This window comes from Chelonia mydas, chromosome 7 (assembly GCF_015237465.2).
Source record: "Chelonia mydas isolate rCheMyd1 chromosome 7, rCheMyd1.pri.v2, whole genome shotgun sequence".
Lineage (NCBI taxonomy): Eukaryota > Metazoa > Chordata > Testudines > Cheloniidae > Chelonia > Chelonia mydas.
This window is the reverse complement of record NC_057853.1, coordinates 86,815,827-86,831,524: the sequence shown is the minus strand read 5'-3', so window position 1 is coordinate 86,831,524 and position 15,698 is coordinate 86,815,827. Positions and strand designations below refer to the sequence as shown.

General features: G+C 37.6%; 1 protein-coding gene across 1 annotated transcript in view; it reads right to left on the bottom strand.

The window, feature by feature from the left end:
• Window positions 1–15,698, bottom strand: part of PCDH15 (protocadherin related 15) — a 665,248-nt gene that overhangs the window by 290,159 nt on the left and 359,391 nt on the right. Inside the window, exons 12-13 of the mRNA XM_043551059.1 lie at window positions 13,132–13,266; window positions 10,269–10,418 (exon numbers count right to left, since the gene is read on the bottom strand). Coding sequence (XP_043406994.1) covers window positions 10,269–10,418; window positions 13,132–13,266 — 285 coding nt within the window. The remainder of the gene's footprint in view (window positions 1–10,268; window positions 10,419–13,131; window positions 13,267–15,698) is intronic.

Below are 15,698 nucleotides of genomic sequence, written 5' to 3'. Positions count from 1 at the left end.
TCTGTACTTGAAATAAAACATTTGAAATGTGCTTTGGGGACCAAATTTTCTCTTACCTTATATCTAGCTTCTGATTCTCTCAATTGTTTGCATTTAACAGCTTATCTACCTTGTGCTTAGAAACTATTCTGCAGGAATGGCACACACAGGTGTCTGTAAACAAGTACAGGCAGAAAACTCTAGGTGCATTTTTACAGGATATTTTATGGAAATTTAGCTGCAAATGCTCTCAGGATTCATTGCAAGACGTAAGTTTAAGAAATCAACAGGAACAAAGACATGGCACATTGCAAATACAAAAATGTATAATTTACAATACAGGATATGAAAATTTGGTCTTTAAAAAAAGATTCTTAACAAATTGTCAGTACTTAGTGTGCACTGGATTGCAAAATCCTAATTTACATATTGTCTGAGATATGTCTGCTAAATGAAAAAATGCTGATTGTTTAGAAGATAGGGAGTTAAATCTCAAGCATGTCACATTTTAGGGCAGGTCTACACTACAGCAGGGATCGATGCACTGAGATCGATCTACCGCGGTTGATTTAGCGGGTCTAGTAAAGACCTGCCAAATCAACTGCAGATCGCTCTCCAGTCAACCCCTGTATTCTACCCCCCAACGAGAAGAGTAAGGTAAGTCAACAGGAGATTTTCTCCCGTTGACCCCCCGTGGTGTAGACCCTGCGGTAACTTGACCTAAGGTACGTCGCCTCCAGCTACGTTATTCACGTAGCTGGAGTTGCGTAGCGTAGGTCGACTTACCACGGTAGTGTAGACATAGCCTAAGATGATGACAAGACAATTCATGAAGAGATATAAAAGAGTTAATTTTATTAATTTTGTAAATAAAATTAGCTGTCATAGAACTAATAATACTCTTTACGACCATTTAAACTGCAAGCAAGGGACATGCAATGCAAATGTTTCCACATGTAGATCTATTAATGCGCTACCATTCCTGATCTTCAGCAACATGTCTGGCCACCATGACCATGCATGGCAAGAAGTGTGGTGTTTTTGTGCCACATGACAAGCAGGAGCTAGGACTGGACCTCTAAAAACATTTTTAATTCTCACCTGAAGCAGGATTATTTAATGTCTCCAGAGGTGAACAACTAATGCACTAATCCAGTGGTTCTCAATCTTTCCAGACTACTGTACCCCTTTCAGGAGTCTGATTCATCTTGCGTACCCCCAAGTTTCGCCTCACTTAAAAACTACTTGCTTACAAAATCAGACATAAAAATACAAAAGTGTAAAAGCACACTATTACTGAAAAACTGCTTACTGTCTCATTTTACCATATTCTTATAAAGCAATTGGAATATAAATATTGTACTTATATTTCAGTGTATAGAGAAGTATAAACAATTCATTGTCTGTATGGACTTTTAGTTTGTACTAACTTCGCTAGTGCTTTTTATGTAACCTGTTCCAAAACTAGGCAAATATCTAGATGTGCTGATGTACCTCCTGCAAGACCTCTGAGTACCCCCAGAGGTACATGTATCCCTGGTTGAGAACCAGTGCATTAATCCACTCCCCTACTTATCCTCCTTTTCTTTTTATCCATAGACATATTTAACTGTTATTATGACAATGTACTGTAAAGTCTTCTGAACATGGACATATCAGAATGATACAGTCCTCTAATAAAAAAATAGGGAGAAATTAAGATAAACAGAAAAAATAAAATTGGTTACTTTTGTTTCATACACTTAAAATACAGTTTCAGACAAGAAAAGCAGAGCATACTTTTCAAGGGTAGCTCAGGAGTTATTCTGTAAACAGAATAAAAATACAATACAAAAATACAATAAAGATCCCTTTTGTGGCTTTCAAAGGCCAAAAAAGTTTTTGGCCCCCGAAGGCAAATTTATACAGAGATCTAGCTTTTTTGTTCCTCAGCTCTGTCATTTTCTTGGTTACTGTTCTCTGTTCCTTCTGATTTCTTTCCTGTAAATTTGCTTCATTTTATTTCCAATATATGTTATATATAGAAATAAATATGTCTAATTAAATAATGACATGGTGTGAATCATTTACATGATCTGTTTAAAGTATAATTTTATCACACAACTACACACTCCATTTATTAATATACAACTCATTTAATCATCTGAGTTATGATAGACAAACATTACTAATAGCAATGGTAATGATGGCAGATAGAACAGAAAAACCTACAAGAAAATTAACCCCGCCCACCAAAGTTAACCAGTATACATTTAGGCTATTTTGTGAAGTTAAGTCAAAATAATAATCATGTTTCATTTTTAACTACCCACATAGCTATCAGTATTAAAATCAAAACAATAGATTTATTTAATTGCTAATTTCTCAGCTATGGAATGTTGTACAGTTCCTAGAAAACCAGACAGAATGGTCTGATAAAAATAAATTCTCAAGATGGACAGGACATTAAATCTATCTCATACAGCACAAATAATTATTAAAAAAAAAAAAAAACGATAACTATTCAAAATACCCGACCCTCAACTGGAAGAGAATAGCATCAATCCTACAAAACAGTTTTAAGATTACAACTCTTAGGAGAGACATCCGAAATAAAAGAAATTCTGACTTGGGAGTAAGGCAAACACTACCACACCCATCTCTGTTGAAGAGATAGTTCTTAATTCTTTGTTTTGAATGCTCTTCCCCTCTTCCTATCTGCAGGCAGATGGGAACCTGATTTATGAAAGCGGCAACTGCCTCCTCTGCAGTACTCTCTTCTTTTCTAGCAATTCTGTAGAAGCTGTGCTGTAGGGGATCCACAAAGCCAGATAGGTCAGGTTACAGTGCAGGAGCCAAATTACTCTCTCCACCAAGCCCACTGAGAAAGCCAGCAGAAGTCACTATAACCAGAGACTATTCATTTCCAGTGACTTGCCCACTCCAATTGAATTAAGGGACATGGAGCAGGGGGCATCAGAGCTGGTTCAGAGGTATAGGGTTTCTGTGAGGATGACCCTGTGGCTCTGGTGGATCCCCAGAAATCCATCTAGTTCTTGAGCATGCATCATGGCTTCTTCCACAGGGGTATGGAAAACCCACTGCGTCCTCCCCTTCCACCTCCCACAGAAGTAAATCTATGAGTTTAACTTGTAATGAATGTTTTCTCTCCGATGCAGTTACCCTTCAGTAGGGCAGAACAGTACCCTGCATTTTTTTAAGGATGCAAAGGGGTAGCAAATATGAAATTCATTAAATTAACTACCCACATACTTATCAGTATTAAAATCAAAATGATTTCCCAACAAAATAGCAAATTCACAAGTAGAAATGTGCTTTCAAGTACTTTTAATTTCAATCTATGGTATTTACAAATACAAAAAAAATCACATTTTTTTTTGTGCAGAAACCTCAATTTCTCTTTATTTTTTGGATAGTCAATGTTCAATATCCCAGGCTTTGGTGAACTTACACTTGGTGCATCTAGAGCCACTATAAAACTGCACTGGCAGAACCAGTCCTATAGGGACTCTTCCACTGACAGAGAGTATGGCAGAGCTGTAGGTGTCCCAGTCCGATCTCTGGCATGGGAGGAAGTAGGGAGAAAGCAGAATTTCCCTGTGCTGGGAATCCTCACCACCCTAGGGAAGTGGCAAGTTACACATTTAGGGCTGGTCTAAGATCCCTTTGACACAAAGCTGACCTTAGCAAGGGCCACAAATGCAGCCCAGATTTTACTTATTTGTTTAATCATAGTACAACAACACTCTTTTGGCTTTCAAACTTTAAAAGCAAACTAGTCATTATATGAAAACAAACTAATACACTGGAGTAGGAATTAGCATTTTTGTAGAAGGACTAAGTGTTTTATAGATTAATCTTTTTATTAATTATCTCTCTAATGCAATCGGATTAGGGAACATAGACATCCTTTGCTTATGTGTAAATTACTATCCAATTACACAGACTCAGCGAGGTCAGTGCTGCCTTTTCAGACCTACTTTCTCTGACTGGAGTAAGTGGTTTCACTGACTAAACAAATTCAACCTGGGTCATTTTCCTTTTGAATCATAGCTGAGCATCATCTCAAAGGAGATAAGTATCTTAAAATATTCTAAAGCAATTATGAGGTGGTGCTATAGAATGAAATGCTTTGTCACATGTACATGCAAATGAGTACAAACAGTTTAATTATGTACATACAGATGAGTATACAGGGTAATTATTTCAGTCAAAATCAAAGTTCAGAACCAATCACGATGGGATCAGAGACTGGAAATCAGAAGTGATGCAAGGCCTGGGGCTGCAATAAACCAGACAGCTATATGGTTGCCCAGACAACTTTCTGGGGCACCCTTTAGGGTTAAATAGTAAGGATGGGCCAATCAGAGGGCAGCAGGGTGCTGTTGCTCTGGCCCCTTTGAGTGGTACTTCCTATGACACCTAACCTCCACAGTTCTCCTTGGAGGTGACTCTGCATAACCTCCCAGTGGTGATATAGGAATGTCAGATAGCTGTCCTAGGAACTGCAGACCTGGGTTCTAGTCCTTCAGGTCCTTATAATAATTAACTCTGTAAAAGCAAGTTTATCTTATAGTATGGGAGTTTCATATCATATATAAATTATGGGAGCTTTTTGTTTCCCCAAGAACTCCCAAGATGACCCTCTTGTACTATAAGAACATACTTCTGAGGTCACATTCCAATGCATATAATAAAAAAAACCACCGATAATACGCACAAAGCTTTTTCACACAATTACTTAACTTTCATCAAATTTAATAAATAATACAAGAAAATAATTGTATACACTAATTTTTATCCTGCTACTGCATTCATAAATACATCTATAGTTTACATTAAACAAAAGTAGAAGATTTCACTTTTATGATACTTAAATCTTGTGTTTTACATTAGTGATGAAAAGAAGGTATCAAACAGCATGTAACTGATACTTTAATCCAGTTTTGAATTGCCACATTTAAATAAGAAAGTTAGACTAGGATTTTTCAAAAGATCCTAAAGAAGACAGGTGCCTAAATCCCACTGAAATTCAAAGGAGGTTGCATGCCTAACACCATTTGGTTCCTTTGAAAATCCCAGTTTGCAACTTTATATTAACATACAGATGACAGAGCTAAACAAGCATTAAACAATCTATTGCTTCGGGGAAAATATCAGGAAAAATATTAAGCAAGGAAAATAACCCTGAGAGATATGTCAATGCATGGAAATATAGCTGTAAAGTTATTTTCTAAACCCAAAATAAAACTTGTGATAGAGTAATGAAAATAAATCGCTTTGGTTGATTTTTTTAAAAAATATCATTTCAAACACCCTTCCTGCTCTTGTTTTTCATCACCGGCAGAAAATAGAAAGAGCAAGACAGCACAGGGAAGACCACTTTCCCACACAGCCTTGTTTTTACTTATTGTTTTCAAAGAAAAGGAATAGTACTGTCTGTCTTTCACAGTGACAATGTATTAGCATGTTTTAAGAAGCTTTGTTTCCTTACCTTATAAAGTATAAGTTTTTATCTTTTGACATAGATATGGTACTAAATTAGAAAACTGCAGAATTAGTCATGGCCAGTGTGACATTATCTGATAAACTATAACTATATAGATCATTGTTGCAACCACTATTATATATTTGCAACGAATCTTGTACAAAATGTGGCATGAAAGATATCTATAAAAAGTTTATGATTGGCTGGTTATGATTATGCTATCGGTATGCACATATCATTTTTGTATTTCAAGTTATGAATATTGGCTCTATACTTGGATTTTAAATGTTTGCTCCTGGAGTAACCCCATGAAATAGTTAGCCAGCCCATCTTGGAGGGACTATTCAAACTGAGTGGCCCATCAAAAGTACACTTAACTCATAATAGCCGATCGGAGACGCCCATCTACACTGAGTGGACTGTCCTATAAACTTTCTGTCTGGAATACAGGTAATGGCTTCCTGCAGTGACTGAGTGAAATTGGGCTTGAACATGTGACTTGCCAATGTGACTCCAAACACTATCTGGTCACCTGTGCCATGGGTTTCCCTCCACATGGCAGAGGATATAAATGGTCCTGGAAACCCCTCCATTTTGCCTCTATCCTGCTCCAGCCTCTATCGTGCCCAAACCTCTGGATTATGGACTATACTAATGGAAGCATTCTAACCAAGGGACTGAGGTCCTTCCAATGATTTGGAAGCAGCCAGTGACTTGATTTAAACCAGCAATTTATTCCATCATTACAACAAGCCTAAACCAAGAACTTTGCCATTACCGTATGTATCTGAGTCTTTCTTTCTTTCTTTCTTTCTTTCTTTCTTTCTTTCTTTCTTTCTATAAATAAACCTTTTGATTTTAGATACTAAAGGATTGGCATCAGCACGATTTCTGGGTAAGATCTGAGTTATATATTGACCTGGGTGTGTGGGTGGTCCTTTGGTATCATTGTAAGGAACCACTCACCTTTAAATCCAGTGTTTTTGGTGGTAATAGGATTGGGATGCCGAAGGAAACTGCTTTAATGACTTCTTGTTAGCTAGTGTGGTGAAACAGAAGTTTACTTTTGTTGCTGGTTTTGTATATCCAATGGGGATTAGCCACCAGTTTTGGGGTTTATCTGCCCTATATCTCAGCAGTTCGTCCTGAATTTGGCATCTTCAGTTGTGACCCACTGAGGCACGGTTACAGCCAGTTCTCTGAATTTCAGGGGATTTTATCCCAGTGGATCCCTTGCAGGATTTTTAACATCTTCCTAATGTGCCAGTATCTAGATTACGAAACTGAGACAGAGAATGACCTGCCAAATTTCCAAAGTTTAGCTTTATATTCCATGGTTAGGTATGAGGTATATCCCTATACACATCAGCGCTGGTCTTTCAAAAAATTACGTTGTGTTTTATCATACCTGTTAGGATATAGATATTCAGGCCTGTCTGTAAAGGCCTATACTCAAAGAATGTAGGTGTATTCTTATCACTTAGCTAGTTCTAGAGGTATAAAAGAGAGAATCAAAATCACTGTCTGACTGTGTAAGGCCTTTTCTCACTGTGACAGTCTGAGGCCCTGTTCTTAGGCTAAGGTCTTTGGCTCAGCAGCAGAGGCAGCCATAAGCTGGGAAGCGAATGGTCACATCCTCACATTCCAAACTAGGCACATTGAAATAAGGTGCTATTGGGCTGTTAAAAATACAATCCTGTCCTATCACCTCCAGAGAAAGGGAAGTGCCTAGCAAATGTAAAAGGAAACTTAGTTTGATAGCGTCCTGTCTGGCAAGACTTCACTTATCAATAGCTGGGATGTGAAATCCTCATTTCTGTGTTGTTTTGTGATTATAGTTCCCACTTTGCTACTGTTTGTCTGTATAATCTCTGTCTGGTTCTGTGATTGTTTCTGTCTGCTGTATAATTAATTTTGCTGGGTGTAAACTAATTAAGGTGGTGGGATATAATTGGTTACATAATCATGTTACAATATGTTAGGATTGGTTAGTTAAAGTTCAGTAAAATGATTGATTAAGGTATAGCTAAGCAGAACTCAAGTTTTACTATATAGTCTGCAGTCAATCAGGAAGTGAGTGGGTGTGTGGGGGTGGGGAAATTGGAATCATGTTTTGCTGGGGGGGAAATGGGAACAGGGAATGTGGGTGGGGAAATTGGAATCGTGTTTTGCTAAGGGGGAGAAATGGGAACAGGGACACAGGTAAGGCTCTGTGGTGTCAGAGCTGGGAAGGGGGACACTAAGGAAGGAAACTGGAATCATGCTTGCTGGAAGTTCATCCCAATAAACATCAAATTGTTTGCACCTTTGGACTTCGGGTATTGTTGCTCTCTGTTCATGTGAGAAGGACCAGGGAAGTAAGCGGGTGAAGGAATAAGCCCCTAACAATACCAATACATACATGTTTCTTATTAAAGTGATCTGTAATTTGTACTAAGTTTGCAAGATATTTAGGACAAATGTTCCTTTTGTAGCGCACAGATTACTTGGGTTACAGTTCAGGGCAACTGCACCTGTATGTCCCTTCAGTGACCTAGGAAAGGCACCCACTCCTTGGAGAATGCAGTTTGAACTACTATATGCATACCTTTCCAGAAGGGTTGCTTCAAAGGGTTGTTAAGGAAGATAGTACATTAGCATTCCCCCCTCCGTACTAGAGAAGATACACACAATGCCACAATAGTACATACATAGCTGCATTTTTAATACAATATACCCCCAAAGGCATTAACCCTAATTCAATAAGGTTTAACTTAATTCAGTAAAGTTCAGTCAAGATATTACAGGAAATCATCAGTCTCACAGCTTATACATACAGTGAGCAAAATAGCAAAACTGAACTCTGCAATGTGGCTTTGACAAGAATTTTGCAGGCACCACAGTATACTCCCGTTTTTCTGAAACCCTGTTATCCAAACCTCTGCATTATCCAAATGCCTTCCTTGTCTCCCAGCACAGGATACAGCCCCTCTGCAGCATGTATTGCATGCTGGGAGACAAGGAAAGGATTCAGATAATGTGGAAGTTCAGATAATTGAGCAGAGACTCCAGGCCAAGACTGAGAGGAGGATGAGCCCCTAGCCACAGGGAAGCCACCCTGCTGCTGAATGGCTCCTGCCATCTCTATTATCCGAACAAAATCTGTGCCCCGCATGTTATTTGGATAATCGGAAGTATACTGTATTTGGTTGTGCTGATTCTCTCATTCTTACAAACCCCATAAAGGAGCAGAGAAAAAGGACAGCAGAAGAAAGAGCACCAGCATAAGTTTAAACAGCTGTGTTGCACTGGTGCAATGCATCTATATTAGGGGTTTACATTGGTACACATTTCCCTAATGTAGACAATCCTTAAGTTCCATTCAGTTGGATTTGTACAAACTCATTAAAGGCAATGAGATTGAAAAAAAGTCACTGACAGCATAATTGAAAACAAAAGTGCTTGTGGATGGGTGTTGAACACCGAAGGTGAAATCCTTGACTCATTTGTCCTGTAGAACCGTTATTGTGAACATGAAACAACTAAGCTTGATTCTAAGATCCTAGAGTAAGTTTGCAGAACTTTCTTTGAAAAAAAAATCTAGAACTTTAACTGAGCATATTTGATACAGAAATCATTGAGGTTGACAATTAACATGGAAATCCACAGTGTCACTTTTCACTTTCCAGTCACTTTCCAGACCAGACCTGCTCTTTAAGCCTCACAGAACCTTGTGAGGTAGATATTTTACAGATGGGAAAACTAATGCAGAGCAAGGCCGGATGACTTTCCCATGTATATACAGCCAGTCAATGCAGATCAAGGAATACATTCTGAGAGACTTGACATCTACTCCATTTCTTAAACCACATTCCCTCCCTCATGAATTCAACTACCAATTATATTTACTAAAAAGGTTTTTTTTACCACCTTCTCCATTCCCATTGCCTATTGATCTTTACTAAGCACCTTTTTGTCTTGTTGTGATCAATTTAAACTGCAAGTATTTAGGAGCAAAGACCATGGGTAAATTTTGGCCCCACTGTCATCAGTTGGAGTTTTGCCATTGATTTCAATAAGGCCAGGATTTCACTCAATGTTTTACTCACTATTTAACGTGCTTTATACAAATGTTAAACAATAAACAATACTTTCTCCTCTTTTCTTCTACTATAAACAACATTTCTCAGGTCTAACGGTGCACTATGATACGAATAATGCAGTCATTGGCATGGACTGAAAAATGAATGACCATTGTATATCTGACTCTCATTAAAAGGCAAGTTAGAAATATTTCTGGATAATTCATAATAATGTGCCTATCCACATACAGGTTTTATTTGGGACTATATGTGGAGTTGTCAACATGCAGGAGAATAATTGCTTTTGTGACAGTTCACATCTCATCAGAAGCTGGAAAGTTTAGGAGAATATCTATTTGTGCAAGATTTCTAACTCCAAAATTTTGATTAAGTGGCAGATAAGCAGCTGAATTTTTGGCATATTATTCAAAACATACTAAGCTACGAAGTTTTTGAGGTTCACAATTGTTAATTTTTTTAATGACATATATCATTATTTAAATGGGAGAAGACACATACACTTCATTTCTACCTCTCTCTCCATGCATCTAAAGAAGTGGGGTTTTTACCCACAAAAGCTTATGCTCAAATAAATCTGTTAGTCTTTAAGGTGCCACCATACTCCTTGTTGTTTTCATTTCTACCTGTTTTCAGTACACTTACAATTAATATTAACTTCAAAACTGCATATTGCTAGCAAAGAATTGTTAAACACAGCTAGATAAAACGCATGAGGTTACCTGTATAATGTTTTCCCCAGGCCTCATGTCTGTATAAATCTTGACATTGTATGATATGTTGGAGAAGGTTGGTGAGTTATCATTTGCATCAATCACCAGGATATTGACTATAACTGCGGTACTCTCCTGTACACCATCTGAAGCTGTCATCTTCAAAGGAAAAAAGAATACAGAAAAGCACTTTAATGGGGTAGAATTAAGACAAATGCAACTAAGAATAAAATGAACTCTTGCAAGTAAAATCCATTTGTCTTTTTATATTCAATCTGGCATGTTTTGGCACCTACCAGAAAAATCTGTATACTTTTCTTACTAGACTACCCATATGATGATACCATGGGAATTCAGCTGAAAAGAAGCAATAATGTACTGAATAATGAAACAGAAAAGAGAGTGTAAATATATGCAGTACAATGCCAGAGGACCTGCAATGTGAGACCTCTATTAATCCAGCATTTTCAAATAATCTCACTTTAGGCCCAAACCTGCAACAAGCTCAGTACCATTATCTCCCACTGAGATCAATGGGGCTTGAAGGAATTCAGCACCTTCCAAGAGGCACTTGGGATCTTGCAGGATTGGGTTATACATACACACTAACTTTCATTAAATCTCCCATACATGTATGCTTTCTCAATGTCAGCAAGAGCACAGGGAGGTGGCAGAGAGTAGTGGGAAGAATCCTACTTTCAGCCCATTTCCTCCTTCCCCCCAGAACAAGTACATCTCAGGCAATGGGACATTGCCTTTTCACATTACTCTGGTACTGTTTTTTATCTTGACCTGGATGAACCATCCTCTGGTAGTGAGAGGTTAGTTCAGTCTCAGTGTCTATTCAATACTTTGCCTCTTTCCTGACAATGGCCCCAAACTGTATGAAATAATGCTAAATAAGATGGTGGTGATTATTATAATTTCCTATTTGTATTACTATTGTACTATTGAGACTGGTCTACATTGTGCTACGCACAGTGCACCTACGAGTTAGACCAGTGGCTGTCAATCTTTCCAGACTACTGTACCCCTTTCAGGAGTCTGATTTGTCCCACATACTCCCAAGTTTTACCTCACTTAAAAAACACTTGCTTACAAAATCAGACCTAAAAATACAAAAGCGTCAGAGCACACTGTTACTGCAAAATTGGTTACTTTCTCATTTTTACCATATAATTATAAAATAACTCAATTGGAATACAAATATTATACTTACATTTCAATGTATAGTATATAGAGCAGTATAAACAAGTCATTGTCTGTATGAAATTTTTGTTTGTACTGACTTTGCTAGTGCTTTTTATGTAGCCTGCTGTAAAACTATGCAAATATCTAGATGAGTTGATGTATTCCCTGGCAAACCTCTGTGTACCCGCAAGGGAATGCATACCCCTGGTTGAGAACCACTGAGTTAGACATTCCATGCCTCAAAAAAAATCTGAATAGACAAGACAAAGGATAAGGAAAAGGAAAAATTATTTTACAGAGGCAGAATTGAGGCACAAAGATATAAGTGATTTGCCCAAAGTCAAATAAAAAGTCCATGGTAAAGCCAGGAACTGAACTCACATCTACCAAGTCCCAGCCCAGTGCCTTAATTACTTTCCCATCCTGTGTTCTTTACTATTTAGAGGGGCAGATTCTCACTCTTTCTATGCTCGCTTTGCATTGCTCAGAAAACCCAAAGGGACCAGACATTCACTGTAACTCCCCTGCTGGGGATTCATGTGATCTGAGGAGCACCCCAGTGGTTTTAGAGCCAGTTCCTATATTGCTCTTCCACAACACCTGGCACAAAATACCTCAATGTATCAGGCAATAGGAAAGGAATGATTGTTGAAGCCTTAGTTTTGTCCCAAGTTTCCTAATAAAGCTCAGAGGCGAAGTATATAGCGTAAGTGACTGGGCTGCTGTCTCAGAAACTCTGGAAAAATGAATATATTCTCCCTCACTCTTCTTGTAATTGCAGGGAATTTTAAATAGTTTCTGGTTCTCAATACTTACACCAAACCAGTACTGGTTTGAAGCTAAATGAATTTCTACAGCCCAGAACTGTGTAGGGGAGGATTTTTTCATCAAATGGATACTATGAGCATGTGTTTATTCGTCAAAATTAAGGATATTATTAATAATTAAACCATCAAACTAGCAATGTTGTCAATACAAGCAAGATGTGGAAAGGAAACCAGCATTTGAAAATAATCTCACTTTGGACCCAAACCTGCAAAGAACTGCATACCTTTAGCTCCCGTTGAAATCAATGGGAATTGAAGTAATTTGGCACCTTCCAAAAGGCACTTGGTATCTTGCAGGACTTGGTTGAACATACACGCTAGAATTTCCTAAATTTCTCTGAACCGCTCACGCATTTATGCCTCCTCAATGTCAGCAAGAGAGCAGGGAGGTTGCAGAGAGTAGTGGGAAGTGGGAATAGTCCTACTTTCAGCCCTCTTTACCTACCAGATAGATGCCTAGGTAAATGGGAGAAGTAAGCTATTTTATTAAAAAGGATGAACTAACTTACTCCTCCTTCACCTAGATCCAGGGAGGAACAAGGAAGAGAGCAACTCTGAGTCAGAATTCATTCCTTGGTCTGTTCCTTGGGTGCTACAGCTACACAGTACATCTTATTCAAGACAAATTATAAAGTAACCATCTAGCCCTAAATGATTCCTATCCTCGAAGTGAGCATTAATTTGTGAATGAGAGAGAGCAGAGGACAGCCTATTCAAAAGCATATGTTCTGTTTTATTTTTTCTCTGTCATATCAAAACATTCTGTTTGTAAATACCATATTGGCTTTTTCAACATTAAAAATGCTATAATACCTGAGCAGTTCCTGGTGTGTTTTTGAAATAATATTGCTTACCGAGAAGGTGTATAGCTGCTGGAGCTCTCTATCAACTGGTTGGAGTAAGGTGAGGTAACGGGTTATACCAGTCTGAGTCACAGTGAAAAATGTATTATAATCATTTAGGAAAAGACGGAGCTGTGGATCCTTTGTCTTCAAAGAGAAAGAAATGAATATTTATTAATATGTAATATATATGTAAATATTCAAAAATCAAGCAAGCATTAATTATAGTGTAAATGAGCAGAATTATTATTATTATTATTAGTTATTTGTATTACTGTGGTGCCTCTGAGCCTTTGTGCTAGGTGCTGTACAAACCAAAAGATGGTCCCTGCCTGAAAGAGTTTACAATCCACAGTACCATTACTGATAGAATCTCTAAAACAGCAAAACATCCTAAATTGCTTTCATTAGCCCTCTTTTAAAATGTAATATTCTGAAAAAACTATTTGAAAATACATTTAAAAAATTTAGGGAACCTCCCCCAAAAAAACATTTAAAAAAAAACACAAAAAACCCCTAATAAAATAGGGTGATAACATTTTGACTTTTAAACAGATAATTCTTAAAACTGCATTTTACTTTATCAAGATAAAGATTCTAAACTCTGATTCATAGCATTTGTCCTCATAGCATATCTTGAGAAATCTTCCCATTTGCTTAGTGCAGCAGTAAAATGTTCAGATAAACAATGTCTACCACATGCTGAAGATTAGTATCTGGTTGTTGTAGAAACTCTGTAGTACAAAACATTCAGGCATATCCTTGTATATCAGAAGAAAAAAAAACATTTATACACAGATAAAAATAAGGATAATTACTTTGACCATAAATGAAAATAAACCTCAGAATCTAGATACACTATAGTTTAATATTCATTTTGATTTTGAAATAACATTTTTAGGAAACGTATGTGATATATTTTGGCAGCTCAAGACTTCTCTAAACAGTCTAGTAGGGAAAATTCCCATGCTTTGAATTCCCCATCCTATGAAGTTTAGCAGCTGTGCAGATGCAATTTAACTTGTATGTGCCAAAAGGTATGAGTAGGTTTAAAAGACATACTAAACGACTGACCTGGAACTCACCCTAGTTTGTATTCCTTTACATAGCTTGAGTAGATAATGGTTATTTCAATGGTGTGGGGAAAAGCAATAACAACCCTTTCCAGAGAAGAGGCCGTCAGATTGCACTTTAGAACAGGCAGGACACCGACTGTCTGAAAAAGGGACAGACTAGGACTGCCATGAGAGAGAGTCAGAAAGGGCCATACTCCTTATCAAAAATTACTCAAGAGATGTGATGTTTAATGGCCAGAACCTGTGGGTTAGTTCTTTAGCAACCAGTGTAGCTTGAGAGTGGGGGGGTCTATAGGAAGCTGCAAGAGGGGTTTTAAGTACATTGTGGATCCCTGATCCTCAGGCTGCTGGATGACAGGTCTGTCTTGAGGAACAATTTAGAGCAACCTTAGGAGGGCACCAAAACTCTGGCCATGGAGACAGCCCTACTTTGGAGCAGGGAACAACACAATCATGCCCAATCTATGTCAGTTGCAGATTCCCCTAGACCAGAGGAACCACTAATTGGTTAGTTAAGCTAACTTTCTGTGCATTTTTTGCTGTTGCAATGACACAAAACCAGAGGAATGGGCACCTTTTATTTAACTATGTATCTAACCTGCTACACTGATTTTACTGGATCTTTTGCAGTTACTATGTATTGCAGTTAACTTTTTAAACACTTTAATTTTATTTTCTCTCCGATTTTGTGAAAATAAATGCCCCTTTGTTTTTTATATAATCTGACTGGAACCTACTAAGTGCTTTTTAAATTTGGGACACACTACCTCTGCTATTTTTCAGCATGGCTACTAGTTACCTGAGTTCATTTCTTGAAGTAGATAGGAGAGATTATGGCAAGGGCTGCTATGTGACTGATCAGAATAGAAAATGGATGTTAAGTTAGAATATTAGTCACACAGAAATTGTCTAACATGGTACAGACCAAGGGAAAGAAGGCCAAAGCAATATTATTGATCAAATATTACAGCTATTACCATCTTCACCAAATCCAGTGGTTGCAAAACGCCTATTTGTCTTAAAAAAAAAATGCATTTTGAGGTCCTTTCCCTACACCCACGCACACATATCAGAGTGAAATACTTCAAAATAAGATCTTCATTTCACTATTTTTTAGCACCTAAGGAGGAAATGGACATATTCTACATTTATGTCAGTGCCACTAACTGAAATCTGAAGCTTCAACTTGTTATGGCTTTTAGATTCTCATCTCACAAAAGAATTCTATAGACAAAACCAGACAAATATATAGCCATACGGTTATGAACACTAAAACACAGTGTCAAAACGTGTAATATTATTTTTTCTGAGAGCACTGTTCTTGTTCTAAGAGCATTTACTCAAACTGTATCATAAACAACTTTCCTAAAGATCAGTTATTTCCTTCTACTCCTAGCTAATCAACTATGCAGAAAGATTTAGGAATTGAAAAGGTACTTCAAGTGAAAAACCTTAAGATTCTCATGGCCTGGCAGGCATAACTGAAACATTTCAACAACCTGA